This window comes from Pantherophis guttatus, chromosome 3, assembly GCF_059756535.1.
Source record: "Pantherophis guttatus breed Tessera chromosome 3, ASM5975653v1, whole genome shotgun sequence".
Classification (NCBI taxonomy): domain Eukaryota; kingdom Metazoa; phylum Chordata; class Lepidosauria; order Squamata; family Colubridae; genus Pantherophis; species Pantherophis guttatus.
Window position 1 is genome coordinate 25,878,182 of NC_142065.1, and position 21,224 is coordinate 25,899,405.

At 37.7% G+C, this 21,224-nt stretch overlaps 1 protein-coding gene across 3 annotated transcripts; it reads left to right on the forward strand.

The window, feature by feature from the left end:
* The first annotated feature begins 1,433 nt into the window (after positions 1–1,433).
* Positions 1,434–20,399, forward strand: R3HDML (R3H domain containing like). 3 transcript variants are annotated; one of them, XM_034413866.3, is made up of 8 exons: positions 1,434–1,596; positions 2,052–2,154; positions 8,997–9,352; positions 11,967–12,085; positions 13,408–13,540; positions 16,945–17,060; positions 19,086–19,207; positions 19,558–20,399. In XM_034413866.3, the coding sequence occupies exons 3-8, from the start codon at positions 9,092–9,094 to the stop codon at positions 19,575–19,577; spliced, it is 771 nt and encodes a 256-aa protein (XP_034269757.2). In that variant the 5' UTR covers positions 1,434–1,596; positions 2,052–2,154; positions 8,997–9,091; the 3' UTR covers positions 19,578–20,399. The 3 variants fall into 3 exon arrangements, with proteins under 3 accessions (XP_034269757.2, XP_034269756.2, XP_060545621.2); XM_034413865.3 differs by lacking the exons at positions 1,434–1,596; positions 2,052–2,154 and adding an exon at positions 8,395–8,483 and having other exon boundaries at positions 19,558–19,668; XM_060689638.2 differs by lacking the exons at positions 1,434–1,596; positions 2,052–2,154; positions 19,558–20,399 and adding an exon at positions 8,395–8,483 and having other exon boundaries at positions 19,086–19,325.
* Positions 20,400–21,224: the final 825 nt, after the last annotated feature.

Below are 21,224 nucleotides of genomic sequence, written 5' to 3' on the forward strand. Positions count from 1 at the left end.
GCTGGATTTTCGCAAGGCTCGTTGGAGCCCACTATTTTCCAGCCTGTCTCGCCATGACGCTTCCGGTCTCCTCCGTATAAACATATTTTAGATGGCATCATGCTGCGATAGAAATGCAAAAATTCTTCCCTATAAACTTCAAGCCAGTGGCACTTATGGCACAGCTAGTATCTTTTTAAAAAGTGACACATCTCTAATATTTTATCTAGCTACTATAGCCAGACATATTTTAATAAATATTTAATGACTTAAGATAAAGAATAAATGTACTTCAAGAGCCACAATTATTCTTTTTAACCTCATAGTAATGCCTATAAATTTCCACAAGATTCTTATTAATTTTTAAAATCTTCCCCAGAGGGAATGGTGTTTTACTAGGAAATAATCACTGTTTATCATTTATAGTACCGTTCTATTAAAGCTTTTTCTTATGGGAGTCCTTTCAGAACAGATCTGCATACTTGTAAAAGTTTATGGCTTTTTAAAAAATCCTTTGAGATACAGGTAGTTCTTGTTTAATGACTCTGTTGTTTAATGACAGTTCACAGTCACAGCAACAATAAAAAGGTAACTTTATTGTCTACAGTTCTCACATGTATGACCTTTGCAGGTCTGTAAAGCAAAGCAATTAGGATCTTCTTCTCATCTTGACTGTTGTATTGCCTTGCTAAAATGTGGCACGGAGATATAAACAAAACATCAATCTTAAGGATATATCCTAGTTTTTAAAAAATACTGATGTCCAGTCAAAAATCGACTTCCTTGTCTTCTAGAACTACCCTGAATAATTCAGCCCCTTTTTTTACTTGACAGATCTTCAAAGAGAGCTTATCATGTCTCCCTGGAGTCTTCTCCAGATTAAAACTCCAAATTTTTATCACAGGCTTTTCTTTCAAGCATCATATAATCTTGATTGTTCTCCTGTGGATATATTCCTATTTGCCAATCACCTTCCTAAAATGAGGTACCTAACATTGATATATCAGGTGGGGCCTGACCATCACAATGGACAAAACCAATGAATTGTTTTGATTTTGACACTATAGTTCTTTGTTGAGGACTACATTTCTTTTTCTTTTTTTTAGAGCTGTATTATTTTAAATATTTTCAAACAGTCATTAAAATTAAATATTTTGAAAGAAACATTTGGTTCTCCTGGAAATAACACTAGATATTGGAGGATACCTTGCAAATTGCATATAATATGTATAGTAATAAAATTAATATACCTTTTTCTTAATAGTTAGACATTATTTTCAAATACTCTAGGGGCCTTACCAATACAAAAGTCCTACAAACTCAATTGCTATTGTCTATATTTCCAATGAGTTTGGGGTGATAGTAAGAAGAGGCTAAGAAGAATCACCTGAAAGATTAAACAACACTAGCCAAAACCATATATGTGAAAACATATTCTTGGGATTTTTTTCTAGATAAGTACAAATGTCAAAAGGAAGAGAGACAACAATCCAACTTCAATGGTTGGCACAGAATGATGATGATGACATGTCTGCAATCCACAGACAGCAGAAGCATGATGGAATTTGCCAGTAAAGGAAGCCAGGTCAAAGTTCTTGGAAATAAGCTTTGTTAGAAGTAAGTCCCACTAAATAAAGTTGGGATTATTTGGTCCAAATAAGCATAAAATCAAGCTGTAAAACATAGCAAGGGCTACAGGGCAAATCTAAGTCATAGAAACAAAATATTGTCTCACTCTGTAGGCCTGGTGTAACATAACAGAACTTTAAGGGCATGTCATGGCTATTGTCACAAAATGGCTGCTCTTTTGGGTATAGCCAATCATAAAACACCAGAAGATAATCTGGAGAAGGTGTTCATCATTAGTCTCCATAGCCAAAATATTCTGTACTTTCAGTGCTCAGTTATTTAATTCTTTGTTGAAGATGTGAGCACCTTCTAAATAAAGTATTAGGTTTTAGGTATTCACCATTTTTATTTTTTAAGAATATCTCAGTATATATACTGTAAGTCAAAAAACTTATATTTTTTGAAAGGGAATATAATGCTAAAAATGATACTTTGCTTTGCAGTATGGCAGTTTTTTAAAATGATTACTCCATGAAGGCTTACTGGAAAGACCAAATTGGCCTACAAGAGAGACCAAATGAAGAATAAAAAAGGGACATGGCAAGGGTAAGTGTTACATTATACATACATACATACATACATACATACATGCAACACATACATACATATATATACACATACACACATACACACACACACACACACACACACACACACATACAGATACCATTTGGCTGCAAGCAAAGACTAGTGGAACTACAAAATAGCATTATAGCACACCAGATAGGAACACCTCTCTTATCATCTTGATACTGGTTTGCCTGTAGTTTTTTTTTTTTTTCCACAAAAAGAAGAATGAGTATTTTCCTTCAAGTCACAGTTCTGCTTAAAGGACTTCTTATTCCTCTACAAATCTTCCACCAATTGTCAATGCTAGGTAAGAGCAGTCACTCTGCAGGTTGGCATCTACAAGTTTTGTTTACTCAAAATTAGTTCAATACTCCTCACAAAGACCGAACCCTGGAGTGGTGGTGCCACAAACCAGTGGTGGGTTGCTACCGGTTCACCCCGGTTCGGACGAACCGGTAGTAGTGGTGGCGGGAGGCTCTGTCATCAAATATGTCCATATGTCATCAAATATGCTGTGCACATGTGCAGAAGTGGTGCATGCACGAGTGAAGCAAGCAAGCGCACGCAAGCAAACCGGTAGCAAAGGTAAGTGAAACCCACCCTGTCACAAACCCTCCAATGTGAGGGCATGACATAATAACAGCTTTATTGAGTTGTGAGAGCTCATATAAAGAAAAGTACATACTGCCTATATAGGACTTTAAGGAAGAACACAAACATTTTCTCTTTATATGCTTTTTTTTTACATACATAAAAAACACAGTTAAATTACAATAACGGTCTCACTAGATCTAAGAAAATGTGATAATGCAAAACATCAAATCTTTGCAAATAAGCCCCTCAAATTTTCCAGTTGTGGATAATAAAAAAATATTTAAGGTTGATAAAAATAAAGCCTCTGTTGAGACAAGATCAACTGCTGGGAATTGGCAGCAATATAGAAATGGCTTGTCATTCTATCTTCCAAAATGACTTTGGTTTAGTCATTCCACTCTTATTGACAAATGCACCATGACTATCATCAATCTAGACTGAAAGACCTAGAAAATAAATGGCAAAACATAAAGTACTACTAGGTGATATATACAGCAAGTACCAATTAATGTCCTCCTATGTTATAAATATAATTTGTTGTTCTAAAAAGTCCTGAATAGGATTTAAAGTATGCTGAAATCCCTATATACAATTGGTTTTTTTAAAATTTCAAAATATGAAAATACCTGCTTTCCAAGTATTTACTTGGGCAATATAATTAGGATTGTATTGATGAGTAAACATCTGGATGGGCAACCTTTGGCTGTCCACATGTGGCTAAACAACTCAGATCTGACAAAAGGCATATTTAGTCATCTTTGACAATAGCCAACCAGATGGAATGTGGAATGTGAGTGCAATAGAAACATGTTCTTTATTTTTGCCAGTATCTGACATTCATAGATATTTCTAGAATAAATACATTTCTTTTGCAAAGCTTGAGAACAGTATCAGATTATTTTGTATCAGAATATAATTATTACTGATTATTGATGTGATGTCTCACTGCCTGGAGGCCGTGCGGGTCTGGATGGGGAGGAACAGGCTCAGACTCAACCCTTCCAAGACCGAGTGGCTGTGGCTTCCGGCGTCCCGATATAGTCAGCAGGTGCCATCGCTGACTATTGGGGGTGAATCTTTGCCCCCCACAGAGAGGGTTTGCAATCTGGGTGTCCTCCTGGATGCACGGCTGTCTTTAGAAGAGCATATGACAGCCGTGGCCAAGGGGGCCTTTTATCAGGCTCGCCTGATTCACCGGTTGCAGCCCTTTCTGGACCGGGACGCCTTGCGCACAGTCACTCACGCCCTTGTCACCTCCCGGCTGGACTATTGTAATGCTCTCTACATGGGGCTCCCCTTGAAGAGCACTCGGAGGCTCCAACTGGTCCAGAATGCAGCTGCGCAGGTGGTTATGGGCGCAACTCGTTGTGCCCACGTGACACCCCTCCTGCGTGAGCTGCACTGGCTCCCAGTGGTCTTCCGGGTGCGATTCAAGGTGTTGGTCACCACCTTTTAAGCGCTCCATGGCATAGGACCTGGGTACTTTCGAGACCGACTTCTGCCACCAATAGCCTCCCACCGGCCAGTTCGCTCCCACAGAGAGGGTCTCCTCAGGGTGCCATCGGCCAAGTTATGTCGGCTGGCGACACCCAGGGGCAGGGCCTTCTCTGTGGGAGCCCCTGCCCCTGCCTTTAAGCAAACTCTGTTTCTTACTGTACTAGAATAGCAACAGAAATCAAAGGAATGCAGAGAAATTTAAGGCTGTAGGCATGAAAGAATGCACACATTACCCTGGTTACATATTTGAACGCTGAAGTTTAATCTGATACTGTTCTCATGCTTTGCAAAAGAAATTTATTTATTCTAGAAGTTATATTTTTCCTACAGGAATATGAAAAGATAAATTTGCTTTCATGCCCTGGTGCACATAGGCTTTCTGGAAGCATCTGTCAGGCTGTCCAAAAGCAGATTGTTGGACGAGAATTTTTTTGCTTCAATTCAGCAGGAATGGTTTTCTGATCTTGCCAGCTCTTATACATTAGAAGCCAAATTGCTTTTCCTTTCAAGTACTATTGGAAGGATTAATATTTGTATGAAAGGTCTTGGTTAGCCCAAACATTTATCTCCCCTTTCTCTTTCTCTGTCTATCTAGTCATTAGAGACAATTGTTGGGATTTCTCCTTTGCTGACAGCAGTTTAATTGTGTGTACTTTTTGGCACACTGGAAGGTCCTCTCTGCAGATACCGTGTGCTTTGGCAAAATGGGCAGTCTGGACTGCAGGATAAGGCATCTATCAGGGATGCAAAACCTACCAATTCCTGGAATACATATCTGGGGTGGGGAGGGGGAGTGTTGCTCATTAGAGCTCTTTCAAACTGTGCCTGAGACACAGCTTCATTATAGGATGCTTTTCAAGTCAGCCTGCTTTACAGCAGTGACAGCCAGAACTGGGCCCCTCAAAGGCCAGCCCATTTCAATCAAATGAAAACTAAAGTATGCTTAGAAATTGAAGTGGATGTTGCATGATAGGATTAGAAGCCAGGTAGCTTGCACCCCCACCCCCCTGCCTGAACTTCTATTAGCCTTCTCCTAATAGAGGAGATAAATCATAATATAGAGATAAGGAGAATCCAAGATCTCGGTGCCTTCCGCCGTGCCCTTGAAACTTTCTTTTTTCAGCAAGCCGGGCTGGCTTAATATATATTTTTTTTAAAAAAATTTAATTGGTTTGTTATTTTAAATTGGGGCCAAATTAATATATATCTTTTTAATTGCTTTTAATGTTTGTATTGTATGTTTTTATCTGGCTGTACATTGCCCTGAGTCCCTCGGGAGAAGGTGCGGTATATAAATTCGAAATAAAATAAAAATAAATATAAATATAAATACTGCTCTTCCTGGATGCTTGTGAATTATTTAAAACAGGGGTGTCAAACTCGCAGCCGCGGTCCAAATGCATCATACATTGACCACACCCACGCCCGGTTTAGCGAAGGGGGGAAAAGTCATGATGCGTCACGTGATGACATGAGTTTGACACCCCTGATTTTAAAAGTTCTACAAAATGTATAAAATACAAGATGATATAGGTAGAATTTAGTTACAGTACAGAGTTCAAAAGATTTTGGCATTTTTTTAAAAAGTCATGTAGAGTAAATGTCTTGGTTTTAAAACAGAAAGAGTGAGTGCATGTATTCAGGCAAACCAGAATGTCAGGACTACAGTAAGAGCAGTAAATTGCTTAAGGCAGAAAAAATAATAATAACGAGTTCACAAGATACATACAGGTAGTCCTCGACTTACATCAATTCATTTAATGATTCTTCAAAGTTACAATGGCACTGAAAAAAGTGACTTACGATTGTTTTTCACAGTTATGACCTTTGGAACATCCCCATGATCATGTGATTAAAATTCAGATGCTTGGCAACTGGTTCGTATTTATGACTGTTGCTGTGCCCCAAAGTCATGTGATTACCTTTTGCAACCTTCTAACAAGCAAAGTCACAACTACTAACTTATCAACTGCAGTAATTCACTTAACAACTGTGGCAAGAAAGGTCGTATAATGGGGTAAAGCTCACTTAACAAATGTCTCATTTAACACCAGAAATTTTGGGCTCAATTGTGGTTGTAAGTCAAGGGCTACCTGTATTAATAAATTTAATTGTGTCCAATGGAACATAAAAATGATTATTTAAACTGTAATTTAAAAGTCACCTTATTGATTTAATGAATAAATAATTCTACATAAAAATAAGCTTTATGAATGGAAATACTAACACTGATTCTGCAAGAAACATTTTCAATATTTTGACAAAGATAAAATCTTGTGAAGTTAATCAGCATCAGGTCAGTTTGTAATAAGGCCACCAGGTCTGATCACAGGTGAGATTGCTGATGTGGCATACCTTATTGAAACCTGGCTTGGCTCAAGAGGATAGGGTCCTCACTCATTTGCCTGACTGTTACATCAGGAAAGGGTGGAGAGATGGTATTTGTCATTTGAAATAAATGGCTGTTTGTTAACTTAGGCTCTAGGATTCAGTTTGGACTTTTGATACTGTACCAGCCTCCTGCTCTGTAGCATCCTCTTTGCCCAAGTTCCTTGATTCTGTTGCCAAGTTGCTTCCCAAACGTATGGGAAACCTGCTTTATCTGGTTATGCAGTAGCTCATGGCCACCACGACAACTATATGCCTGTCCAGGTCAACCAGGGCACTACAGAAAATAGTAGTTATATGCCTGACCTGGTTTTATTCTCAGATCAAGTATAATCTGATACCGGGGGAGATTTCTGTTTCTCCCCTGTCATTGTCAGATCACTTGTCAGGTCTCTGGTGCTGCCTTCCACTGTATGGAGGCTGGATCTATTAGATCAATCCACACTAGGTAGCTGATGGATCCAGTTGAGTCCTGAGTAAATTTGGGGCTGTTGCTGAGGATCTGCTGCATGGTCTGAACAACGCCCTGGTGGCTGCTTGGAATGAGAGGGAAACTGGGATTCTGGATCAGATTGCACCCAAATGGCATCTCCTCCTACAGGGCTCCCCAAACTCCCCTTACAAAGGAGGGGGAAGAAATAGGTAAAGAGATACCAGTGGAGGAAGACAAGCAGTGAATCTTACCAAACATGGATTGGGGCTGCTACTGGGGCTTACCTCAGCAAAGCCAGCCAAAGATTCTTACTACATTATTTATTTATTTTATTATTTATTGAATTTGTATACCGCCCTACTCCCGAAGGACTCAGAGGACTCTGAGTCTCATCCTTCCAGAGGCCTTGATTCAAGTGACCCAAGCCCTCCTGGAATGGGTGGCTCTGAGGTTTACCTACAAGGTCACTTAAGGAATTTGAAGGCATCTGATGGATTTAAAAAATCCTAAAATTCATTCAAAGTTGGACTCTAGCTTTAGAGAAGGTTTGTTGATTAAATCAGAGTCAGTTCATTTCAGATAATATGCAAAATATTAATCAGCTTCGATAATCATAGATTGAAACTACAGCATCCATCTTCTTCAAAATTATCGGTACGGTTCCAAAAGATGTTAAGCTATAAACATCATTTATAAACTATATTGGCTTGATTCACAGAGCATACTAAGACACAGAGAAATGTTTTAGGTAAACCCAGTGATATGGAGATATTGATACAGGTAATTTTTTGCACAGATTAAGTAAAATCAATACAATTGCTCCAGCTGTGGGACTATTTCATCTCAATATTATCAATCTGGAGTCAAGGGCAAATAGTACTGATGCCATGAACTAAGAATCTGGAACACAGATCCCTCAGTTTGAAATGGTTTACCTGAGTATTTCTACTTTACCTTTCTAAATCTAGATGAAAATGAGTTTTGTCCTTGTTTTTCTGACCAATTTCTACCTTCAGTAGAATTAGGGTTTTCTTCCAAGTAGACAAGTATAGAATTACACTGTTAATATATTAATGGGATAGCAGTTGCAGCTTTCCTAACCTCATAACTCTTATGAAGCAGTGATACGTGGTACAAACAAAGCCATGTGTACACAGGGAAAGAGTCATAAATTGCTCGGTTGAGCACTTTTCAGTCTTTGAAACTTTCTCCAAGGCGAGAGTTCAGATGCAGATTTTGTGTCAGATTGCCATCAAAGACTTCTTGGAATTGGTTGTGTTAAATCTGTCTGCCACATGTGTCTGTGTGTAGGTTGTTTGTAAGGGTCACTTTTTGAGTTAACTGCTGCTGAAGCAACTAACATTTCTCAGCTGTTCTTGGCACAGCTTTCAAGGTATGTAGTCTGGGGAATGTCCTCTTACTAGCTTCTTTGGGGAATATCAGAAAATATAAGTTTTTTTTCTAAGGTTGATTGTATTCCCCTATGTATAAGAATTAGTCTCTGCATTTTCTTAACTCCCTTTTTACATTTTTCTTGTTTTACATTTTTGCCTACTGTGATTTCAGTTTATGTAGTAGGTTTGCTTAGTGAATTTATTACCTGTGAAATCAAAGGGTAAACTGATTTGGAAGTATTCTATTAATTAGTATCACTTTAGCAGGCACATGTGAGCATTTCGTATCATTCTTGGATAGACAAAGAGGGGGGAATACTTCTTCAAAAGCAGAACTGACAAAATACCTCTAGACATTTCACAGCTAATTTCAAGCATTTGGTTAATTCAAATTAGCCAAACATTATACTTTATTCTCTTTAAGTGTTTTTAGTGTAGTGAAATTCAGATTTCATTCTTTTGCCTTGTTTTCAGTAAAATGAAAAATTAAACATTGTCTGTGATTATTTTAGGTTCATAAAGCAGAGGAAGCAAGAAGGTGTCTCCAAACTGATTGCATTAACCAAATCAAACATTGATTCAAGAGAAAAAGTGTGCAAATCCTAAAATGACTCCTTTGTGCGTGCAGTTCTATTTTAGTAGCTTAATCTTCTGGATGATACAGAAATCAAGCTTTTTCACGCTGCCCAATACTACTGACCTTCTTTACCCCTCCAGCAGCCCTGACACCAGAAACATTTCTATCCATGGAGTATCAAAGTTTCGCAGGAAACGTTACATTTTTTCCAGGGAAATGAATGCCCTTTTGGGCTATCACAATCAAGTACGGGCACAGGTTTCTCCTCCAGCTGCCAACATGGAGTATATGGTAAGTTTCTTTTGTACTTGCTACTTGGGGTTGGAAACAGCACATTGACACTGAGAAAACATAAACTGTAAATTGATTGTTTGGTGGACAGCTCCTTTGAGGTGTAGTGGAAAAGTTCTGCCAATTTCCCAAAGCTTTCTTTTTAAAGTTGGACAAACTATTTTAGTAACCTAAACAAAATATAACAGTCAATACAAGCTCACACACCCGGTTAACTACATTCATTGTCAGACAAGTGTCCTGATACTCCACTGTAGCTTGGATAATTATCTCCCTTTTTTTCTGGCAAGATTCCTCTGCTAAGAAACAGTGGATGCAGAATTTTGTCAAAATTCCTCATATATCTTGGTGCAGTAGTGCAGTACCTGGTGAAGATGATACTTGGTGAAGTATCATTTCTCAACTTTTATTTATCAACCTATAATGTAGTAAAATTATAACAGCTTCCTTCCCATTGTGAATAAGTTTAACTGTTCCAGTGAAAGCAGTTCCATATGTTTCTATGTACCTAAATATCTCATGGTTTCTGGCTGTGACAGCTTGGTCTTTGAAGAAAGAAAAAAGTTTTGTAACTGGTTCATGCAATATACAAAAGCTTTGTTTTGGTTTTAGAGAATTGCATGCAACCCAGTTTGTCAAATAGGCTGCATTAACAGAGGGATAGAATCAAGATCACGTGAAGTGTTAATACCACTTTATAATGCCTTGGTAAGACCACACTTGGAATACTACATCCAGTTTTGGTCACCACAATGTAAAAAAGATGTTGACACTCTAGAAAGAGTGCAGAGAAGAGCAACAAAGATGATTAGGGGACTGGAGGTTAAAACATATAAAGAACGGTTGCTGGAATTATGTATGTCTGGTTTAATGAAAAGAAGGATTAGGGGTGACATGATAGCCGTGTTTCAATATCTCAGGGGTTGCCACAAAGAAGAGGGAGTCAATTCTCCAAAGTACATGAAGGCAGGACAAGAAGCAATGGATGAAAACTAATCAAGGAGAGAAGCAACTTAGACATTCCCTGACAGTTAGAACAATTAATCAGTGGAACAACTTGCCTCCAGAAGTTGTGAATGGTCCAATACTGGAAGTCTTTAAGAAGAGATTGGACAACCATTTGTCTGAAATGCTATAGAGTTTCCTGCCCGAGCAGGGGGATGTGATGGACTAGAAGACCTCCAAGGTCTTCTAACTTCCAAGAACTTCCAACTCTGTCATTCTATTCTATTCTATTCTATTCTATTCTATTCTATTCTATTCTATTCTATTCTATTCTATTCTATTCTATTCTATTCTATTCTAAATGTGAGCACTCCATCAATGTACTTAAGGTGTTTTTTTTTAAAGTTGTGTTTGTGTAAAAAAGTTGTGTTAGATAAGGAAAAATGCAAGGACACTTGCATTTTCCCTGGTTAAGTAGCAAGGGAAATTTCTGAAGATACATGAACTGTATATCATCTTTTTCAGTAATCATTTGGGAGTTATGTTTTTGAAAAATTCTTACCTTAGAGAAACCTTAGAAGTATTTATGAAACTTTTAAGTAATATGGTAAAGCATTGATTATTCAGTTTAATCAAATCTGAAAGTATATGTCCTACTTTTTGTTTGAGTATGCTTTAATATCTGGCACTGGATTCATAGATTACATATTTATGAGTCTGGAAGCAGTGATGAGGAATAGCTGTGAAATGAGCTGGAGGTAGAATAACTGGTCTTCTTACAAAAGGTCCACATTAATTTAAAAACATATGCATGATGCTCAGGTAATATTGGGGACAATAATTGAATATTTTGTTGACCTCTAATATGGTAGGATAGTCTTGGGCTAGGGAGGAAAAAGAAGGAAAGGTCATTGTCTCTTAAACATAAAGTCTGCTTGCATTAAGAAATTGTGCTAAATAGATGTCCAGGCATACTCAATTTTAGCTAGATGATTCAAATACATTAAAATCCTCTTTAATTTTCTGCCCTCAGCCTGAAATGAAGCAACTGAAATTGAATTATATTACGTACTATAGCTGATGCTTCTGTAGTCAGAGATAGGCAACCTACTACCAGCAATTCTCAGCTTAGTATTCAAAATGTAAGCAAGCAATCCATATCCAAATCTCTTGTCATCCAGGTAGGTAGGTAGCTGGTAGGTAGGTAGGTAAGCAGGCAGACAGGCAGGATCCTGTGACTCCTTCTAGTAGTGGTCCTCTCTATCCCACATTGTTCTAACTTATCAAGAAGAAAGTTGTGGTCTACTTTGTCAAATGCCTTAATGAAGTCCAAGCATTTCCCTGATTCACTAATTTATCAAGGTTCTTCAGAAATAAATCTATATTGTTTGTATTATCAATATTTTCCGGAAGTAAGTAAGTAAGTAAGTAAGTAAGTAAGTAAGTAAGTAAGTTAGTTAGTTAGTTAGTTCTGGGTCAGCCAACTAAAAATAGTTGCCCTTGCCAAGTTATACCCAAAGAAATATAAATTGCAAAAGAGAAGAAAAAAATCTTACTCATACTAACATTGTCTTCCAGGCAGGGGTGATGAATCATCTACATGATAGCCAACTGCCTGTTATATGTTGCTTTTTTTTATTATTCTTATTTTTCTCACTTCTCATGAAAGATATGGGATGAAAAGCTAGCCAGATCTGCAGAAGCATGGGCAAAACGGTGCCTATGGGAACATGGACCTCCACAACTGATGACATTGATTGGGCAAAACCTTGCTGTACACTCTGGCAGGTAAGGAGTATCTTTCAGCAATGCTTGGGTGTTTTGTGATGTCAAATGGAGCCAAACTTCTTGCAGAATTCCAGAGAAGATGCTTCATTAAAAAACCCCAAAACAAATCAGATTAACAAGATTGTCCACCTCTATTCAGTCCTATATAACCTTAGCAAATAAATCAAGTATGGTCTTCTGGCTATGCATTTCTTTATGATCTCAGTATACATATAGGTGCTGTGGCTGCACAGAACCCACAGTGCAGTCTTTAAGACTATTTTTGTGGGAAGCATGGCTATAGTATTCACACTCCTGTGTGCATTTCCAGCTGTTCCTTTTCCTTTCCATGGCCTCATGAAAAGCAGTTTGTGAATTCTTCAGTGTTTATGTTAAGCAAAGGACTTTTTAATTTTCCCCATTTTTCTTCTTCTTTGTCAAAAGATAGTACATGTGGCATATTGCCCTTCTTAATTTTTTGGAGGGGCAAAGGGGGGAGGGGGGGAGAGATTTATTTTTTAAAAAGGAAAGCTAACAAATAAAACAAGAAATTGTAAATTATAAATGCCTACAACATTGTAGAAGTGAATCTTAATAATAAAACTATTTTCTATTTTAAGTAGTTGCTATAAATTCTTTAATGTCTGCTTTGTACTTCTGTCAATTTCTTCGCTTTTTCTTCATCGTTTCTCCTTGTCTGTTCCTGGCTGGACTTCTGGACTCTTCTTGTCTTCTTCCAAAGCTTTGTTCCAGTTGAGGGAAACCGTTTGAACAACTTTTGCCTCATGTCATTCTGAGGGAAAGAAATAAAATCCTCTCTCTTCCCACTTTTCTTAGCTGCAGCCTCTTTTCCTATTGCCTCTTTTCATCTATCCTTTTATTTGCCTCTTTACTTTCACTCCTGGGCTTTGGCTCTATTATTCAGTCTCTTCTTTGCAAGGCCTCTGGTCGCACAGCTGCCCAGAAGCCATCTTGTCTCCCCACACCCAACCACAACTCTTGTCCAATACTGCTACTTGATTGGCAGCTGAGTTGTCCTGACAATGGGGTGGGCCAAGGAAAGAGGCAGAGGAAGGTACCCAGAGGTTTTTAATCCTTCCATCTATCTGATTCTTTCCAGTTTATTTGTCTAGTTGTGTTGGAATTGCAGATATTAATAGTGAATTCTAGAGAAACCCATATTTGATTCTAGAGATACCCATATTTGATCTCTTGGGGGAGAAAAGATGTGGATATGGCACCATATGCCATTTTCCCCTGTCAAATGATTTGGATATTGGATTCCTTTGCTTCTCTTATGAAAAAAAATGAATAATTCATACACTGTGTATGGTCCTCTGTAGGTACTATTCAGTGATGGACCTAGTAAAATCTTGGTATTATGAGAAGCAACACTACACATTTCCTTATCCCCATGAATGCAAGCCTAGATGTCCTTCCAAATGTAATGGTTCTGTTTGCAGCCATTATACCCAGGTAAATATTTATTTTATATCTACAGCCATTATAGCTAGGTAAATATTTATTTATTTTTTACTTATGTTTAAACTGACTATGTCATTTTTCAAAACCAGGTTTTCCAAGAGCAGCTTTAACATATTGACATCAGACTGAAAACACAACAGAACATTAACTAGACATTACAGAACAATATTGTGCCTAAGGAGTAAAAAAAATGACATTTAGATTAGGTTATACAGATCCTTTCATTCACCTTATATGTGTGTGCATATATTAACGCTTGTAACCATGCAAGCAAAGTTGAATGGATGGATGTTTTTCTAATATTAAGAAAAATCCATTTGGTTCAGATTAGCCAAATACTTTTGGGTATTCCACATTACAGAAACATAGTTTGTAATCTCAACAAACTGTTCTTGCACAGATTTTATTTCCAAAGATGTAATTCCTCCTTTCATTGATTTACAAGTTGCTCTCTTTTTTTAAGCAAATAAAGCAGATCCATTGATGCAATACTTTCCCAGTTTTTTTCTTTTTGAAATGTATCATTTCCTGTTGAAATGATTCAATCTCAAAGTGTTCCCTTTATCCATTAAAGAGATCACAAAAATTTGGAACGTAGGAGATACATTTTAATCATATGATTATACACCTTCAACTCTGAGAGAAAAATGTTTGAACAACAGGTTGACATTAAAGGGGATGAATAATCATCACAGTCTAGCCAGAAAGAACCATCCAGATGTTTATAAACACAACTTCAGACATTTCTGTTTACATCCACACTGAAATGGTCATTTAGACATTCTTAAGAAAAAATGGATACCTTTTTGGATGGATCCTTATCCAGGACCCTTGATTAGCTATGTATCAGGATCTATCCATAACCAAAATTAATTTAGGGCATTAACACTATTCATTTTATGCTCCTGTTCAAGAACATGGCCAATTTGATGAACTTATTTCACAGATAATTCATTTATTCTTATGTCTGGTAGCACAGATTATTCAGTCAATCATATGGCAATCCTGGTTTTACTCTTCCCATTTCTAGACATGATTTTTCTTTCTCTGTGAACACTTGAGACTGTCACTATTTAAACCTGAGGAAAGCAAAGTGCCTAAAACCCACAGAATGGCCTGAAATAACACATACAAGCTTCTACCTAGGAATATCTATGATTCTGAGATAATATTAAATGTCCTCAGACTCGAGCTACTTAGTTTTCCAAAGTGGATCAGCAAATATTTCCCTTCTTAAAGCATAAGTAAAATACCCCAACATTAATTAATGTATTAGATCTCCTTTTTCATAATTCCTGAAGGGTCCATGCAGGAAAGTCTTTTATTGTGTAATCTCCCTATATTGTTTGTGGAATTTTATGCAACAGACATTTCATCTTCCACTGGTAGTTTTCTACCATGGCTTTCCACTTTTCTTTGGTAAACAATAGTAATGGAATAGTAATTCATCCATTGCTTTCAGTTTTTCTTACATAAGAAGAAAAAAAATAAAAGAAATACGGTAGGTGCCAAATGCCACTTGCTTTATAGCACATGGAGCCCTTCACTGGAAATATTCATAAAATTTCCTCCCCCTCCCCAGTAGTCATTCTTTCCTAATAGCTAGGGTTGCCTTCCACAGATCAATTTTTTACCGTTTTTTCCATGAATGGAATTGTTTCAAAAGGGCTATGGCTAAGATTGGTAGTCCATGGTGTCTTCATACAAGGTAAAATGCAGAGTAAAGTCCTTCAAGACATTATTCATCAACATGTGAGGATCAAGTTGTTAATGATGCAGGAACTGTGAAAATTAAAATTGTTGGCAGTCTTGAAGTAGTATTTCCTGTCTGGAGAATTAAGCGTTCATACAGATTTAAATGAAAGATTTGTCAACTGTCTTGCAATGTTTGCCTCCAATGTTTGGAGGCAGGGGGAAAGATATCATTTTCCACTATATTCTGATGCTAAAGTCCTATGGAGATAAAATTCTATCTGGGGACAGGGGCCTACATGTTACTATTTACACCTCTCCCCCTGCTCCTGCTTCCCCTCATCTTTTAATTGGGCTACAGTATTGGTTTTTTGTAGTATTTTATATATGTTTTTTAGCTGTGCATACTCTTTATTTTTTATGTTTGTAGGCTGCCCAGAGTTACTCTGATGTAAGATGGGTAGCCAATAAATTTTACAAAAAACAAACAAACAAATAAAATAAGGTACCAGCAACACTTGACTCATATATGTTTTGAGCAGTTCCTTTCTTCCTATTTCTGCTTGTCCAAGAATAGAATGATGTGCTGAAATGCTGCTAAATATCCACCAGATGGTAATCTCACCTTTCCATAATTTTAAGCATGGGAAGCAAGAATATTTCCTCCCCTCATCCCCATTATCAGTGCTTTCTTTATGGAAACTTTTAATTATTAGGTCTATCAAATTTTGGTTAAAGAGATCAGTCTTTGCCAGTCTTTTCTTACACCCATTATCCACAGTCAACATGGCCATTGATTGTAAATTTTGGAAGTTGCTGTGCAACACATCTGAGAACATCCACTAGGGGAAGGCTGGCCTTTAAACATCCACTATAACCGTGATGGTGAACCTATGGCACGCGTGTGCCAGGTGACGTGCACATGTGCCAGGTGACATGGCACGTGGAGCCATGTCACCTGGCACACCAGCTCAGCTCCTAGAGAGGTTATGGAGGCTGGGGACAGCAAAAAAGTCACTTCCTGTCTAACGAAAGGTTGGAAAACAGGCCATTTCGGGCCTCCAGAGGGCCTCCAAGGAGCTGGGGAAGGCTGTTTTCGCCCTCCCCAGATGCATAGAAAGGCTCTGGAGCCAGGTGAGAAAGAAAAACGGGCCTACTGGGCCATCACGTGCCAGGAGTGGGGGGGGAGAGGGGTCGCACGCACATTTGTGGGGTGGGCCGCATAGAATTATGGGTGTGGGGACACATGTGGGCGAACCTCCCCCCCCCACCTTCCTGGCACGCGATGGCAAAAAGGTTAGCCATCACTGCACTATAACCTTTAGTTGATACCGTAAAAGGAACATAGGAAAAGTCCAGCTGAGACAGATCAAAGTTCTGTAATGTAGAATCTATATAGTCCTGTTTTTTAGGCCCTGAGTAGGTAGCCAAATGCTTTTTGAAATGCACTAAGGGAGGCATGGATATATGGGAAATACTATATATCAGTTATCACTTAATAGCAATTTCCTTACTGCTTCCCCATCCCAAAGTAACTGAGGGGTATAAATAGTATCATCCAGAGTATGTAAACATTCCATTTATGGTAATAACCATTGTTGAATAAGCCTTTCACATTATGTAAAAGACATTGTTTTTGGTAAATTCTTCTGTTTTTAGATCTACCACTCTCTTACAAAAATGTGCTAATGTCTTCCGAACAGATGGTGTGGGCTTCCAGCAACAGAATTGGCTGTGCTGTCCACACTTGTACCAACATAAATGTGTGGGGAAACACATGGCGACAAGCAGTCTACTTAGTGTGCAATTATGCCATCAAGTAAGTAACCTATTTGAGTGTCATACAAATATGTTAGATGGCAACTTTCCATAATTATGAGGAATTACAGGTATCGTTCAACAATTCAGTTATAAATTGAGAAAAGCTGACTTTTAAAAGGACTCATCATTGATAGAGAGCAAGATTAGGATTAGTATAAGGGCTAAAATAAGGATATGGGGGAGAGAAGAATGTGGAACACAGAGTATCAAGGAACTGTTCTTGATGAACTCCATAGTGCCTTCTGAGAACTGATAGATATTCTTGAGTGGGGGAAATGGTAAGGGAAGAGGTATAAACAGAAAGGGTACAACATATATGCAGACTTCTCTGGATCTGGATCTCCATGTAAAATGTGAGTGTATGAGGAAAGAAACCAATTCGCAATGAATTATTTAGGATTGAAAATGGCCAGAGAGAAAAGGGTTAAGCTCTTGACCATCATTGTAATATCATATACTTTAAAATATCCTTCATATTTAAAGATACAGTTTGTGGGAATTCTTATAATTTAAGAAGCAATTCATGTAATGTAATTTCTTTATTTCTAAGAATACTCCCAATACTGCTTTAAAAACTCTGCACATTACTGTACTACAGAAAATAAACTCAACAAATAATACTCAAAGTAGCCCATAATTTGCCTATTGTTTCTGGCTCATTGCACCTCTGATTGATGTACTATTCTGGATCTGCCTCTGTTAATCTTGCCTGAATGTCAGTGAAGTTTGCCATGTTGGCCCTGAGTAAGGTTATTCAGGCCCTGTTCCCAGTTGTGTCCAGTCTCTCTTGCAGCACAAGCCAAAATGGCCATGAAAGACCCAGGAGGGTTCCAGGATTAATGACTGGAAGGGAAGAAGCATGGTAATTGCAAGCTAAAGTGACCCATCAGAGCTGGGTATATCCCAATCACTGACCATATTGGCAATTGCATCATTGGTAAGGCATGCCAGATTGCATTCATGGCAGAAATGGTGTTGAGAGAAAAAGAAAACACTTAAAACTGGAACACTTCAGGATGACTTAAACTGCCTAAACTACATGATGAGACAAGGCAGTATGAGGGCATGGCAGAATACGTATGCCATATGCTGCAGTGAGGAGGAAGTTAAAATATCCCTTCTATAGGAGTGGGAAAGATGTTTAATTATTCCTAATGCAGAGAGACAGCAGCAACTCTAATCTTTCTGGTTTGCTTTTTGCTTGAGTTGCTATCCTGATAATCTGTATCAATGGTGAACATGACCAACAATTGACCCTGTTCAACAGTGAGGTGTAGGTATCATGGAGAAGAGCTTCTCTGATAATAAATAATTCTCATACAAATGGCAGGGGGTGAAATAAAGCTTCCTTCCTTCCATTTCCATTTCCATTTCTATCTATACCACCCATCTTACCTAGATCATACTGAATAGTATACTTTGTAAGGATCTCATATGAGTCAGTTTGGTGTTGTGGTTAAGGCACCAGGGTAGAAAACAAGAGACTGAGTTCTAGTCTTACCTTAGGCATAAAGCCAACTAGGTGATCTTGAGCCAATTATGCTATCTTAGTCCTGTGAAGAAGGCAATGACAAACTGCTGTCTTCTTGCCAAGAAAACTGTAGGACAGTGTTGAGCATCAGCGTTTAGCGACTGTAGTCTAGACAATAGATTTCCTGACATTTTGCCAGCAACTATATCTTGTATCTTCAGAGGCAATGTGATCTATTTGCTGTCAAAATGCCAGCCATGGTTTCCAATGAAATGTCAGAAAATTTGTTGTCTGATCACTAAAACCTGGAGCTCAACACTGCTCAACAGAAAACAGCCTGAAAGCCTACACCAGTATAAAACTTGAATATTGACAGGAAGGAAGGAAGGAAGGAAGGAAGGAAGGAAGGAAGGAAGGAAGGAAGGAAGGAAGGAAGGAAGGAAGGAAGGAAGGAAGGAAGGAAGGAAGGAAGGAAGGAAAATAATAATATGTACCAGGGTAGTATCCAAAATGAAAATATTGCTCATGCACTTTGCTTTTCTTTGTTTGCAGGGGCAATTGGATAGGAGAAGCACCTTACAAAATGGGGAAACCTTGTTCAGCCTGCCCACCTAGTTATGGAGGCACCTGCAGCAACAACATGTGTTATTTGGGATTCAAATCCAACAGAATTGGTTGGTTCTGAACATAGCATGTGTACTTTGAGCTCCCCACTATGTTGAAATTATGGAAGGAATACTCACTGAGGGAGATGATAGAAGATTGGGCCAAATGTAAAACAGATGTCTAATTTTTATTTATAAATTCTTTACTTATAAATACGCCTTCATTCATATAAATTCTGCATTTCTTTCTCTAGCCATCCACCCTTCCCCAATTTTCTATACCATAATACAGCTCCAAATATATTTTGACATCCATACACATGCTCAAAAGCCAGCATTTCTCATAATTTTAAGTAGGGAATAAATTCTTAGATTTTGTTTATTCTACATTCTTAATCTGATTTCTTTATTTGTTGTAGGATTATGCCATTGTAAATAACAGAGGGAAGCCAATTTGACAGGCATCAAGTAGCATTTAATCTAACAAGTAAGTGTATCTCTAGGCATTCCCTGGAGGCATTTAAAGAATCAACAGGAAAAGAATTTCTGATTTACAACTGAGACCAGTGTAGTACATATGCTGTTGAACTGAGGAGATAAAGGTTGAAATCCACACTCAACAACGGAACACATTATTTTTCATTGTAACCTTTCTTACAGGGATATTTCTATTATGTTAAAATGAGTGGAGCACTCCTTCTTTATCACTTTGAGCTCCCACAGGAAAGGTAACAATAAATAACACCACATTTTAGCCAGTAAATGTAATATTGATGCAAGGTTTGAATATTTTAAAGTTAATGTAATCATGTACTATTTCTTCCCCATCAAGGTATTTTTGCTTTTGTCTGAATCATGGAGTCAGGTTATAATATTTGATTAACTTTCATTCTTATTATAGCCATTTCTTCTTCTTCTTTTAATAACAATTGAACACACTAATTATTTTTATTCCTCCATTACTCCCAGTTACTCTAATTTTTTAGAGTAATTTGATTTTTTGATTTTTTAAAAGAAAATGTATTTCAATTGCCATTTCATTCTCTTGCAATAATGTTTCACTTGGATCTGATGACAAAAGTCCACCTTTGATTTGCACATAGCAAATGTTTTGCAAAAATGTGTCTCCTTGATTATATAAGAACATCATCCTGATTATTTTATATATATGCTGGACATATATGAAGAACATAGTTCTCAGTAAAATCATTAATCTTTTGGGTGAGTTGTTTAATGGATTACATTAAAACGGTGCATTCACTATACATTGTGTTTGTCTCATTCATATAACATTTATTTTGTCTGATTTGATTAAGCACTAGACAACTTGTGCACCAGTAAATTATCATTTCAAAGATACTTCCTTACCTAAACAGAGAAACAGAATGACCAAGGGTGGGCAATATGGGATAAAGACTATCACTGCTAAATGGTTTTACAGTCAGCTGATTAACCACACTCAGTGTATAGTCTCAATAGAACTATATCTACATGGAGAGAAGCATGCAGTGGTTCTGTCTTAGGACCAGTGCTCTTCAACTTCTTCATAAATGATCTAGATGAGAAGAGAGAAGAAGAACTCATCAAATTTGCAGATGACATCAAACTAGGGTGAATTTCTAACATTTTGGAAGATAGATTCAAGATTCAGAAGGATCTTGACAGACGGAACATTGGACCTATCTAACAAGATGCAGTTCAGTGGTGAAAAAAAAATAAGGTCCTGTATTTAGGAAGTTAAAACAGTTTTGCTTAGCAACATAAATTTTGGGCTCAATTGTGGTTGTAAGTCAAGGACTACCTGTATGCATACATTCAGCAGAAGTTCCACTATCCCATAAAAAATAAAAGATCTCAACATCCCTGCTAAGATCAAAGCTAATATAGGCAGGGCAGTCCTGCTTGCAGCTGCTTTGACTGTTAAAAATAATTTCAAAGTTTTATGTGATTGGTTTTTTTCCCCATTTTTTCCAGCATTTAAAGTTTAAATTGGTTATGTTGCTCATATATGCACTGTGTGTGGTATGCAACCACACTGGCAGCAATGGTGGGTTTCAAAAATTTTTACTACTGGTTCTGTGGGTGT

Coding starts and splice junctions, on each gene's coding strand:
- R3HDML (XM_034413866.3), top strand. CDS start 9,092: ATGACTCCTTTGTGCGTGCAGTTCTATTTTAGTAGCTTAATCTTCTGG. Junction 17,061..19,085: donor GTGTGCAATTATGCCATCAA/GTAAGTAACCTA, acceptor CTTTGTTTGCAG/GGGCAATTGGATAGGAGAAG. Junction 19,208..19,557: donor ATTCAAATCCAACAGAATTG/GTTGGTTCTGAA, acceptor TATTTGTTGTAG/GATTATGCCATTGTAAATAA.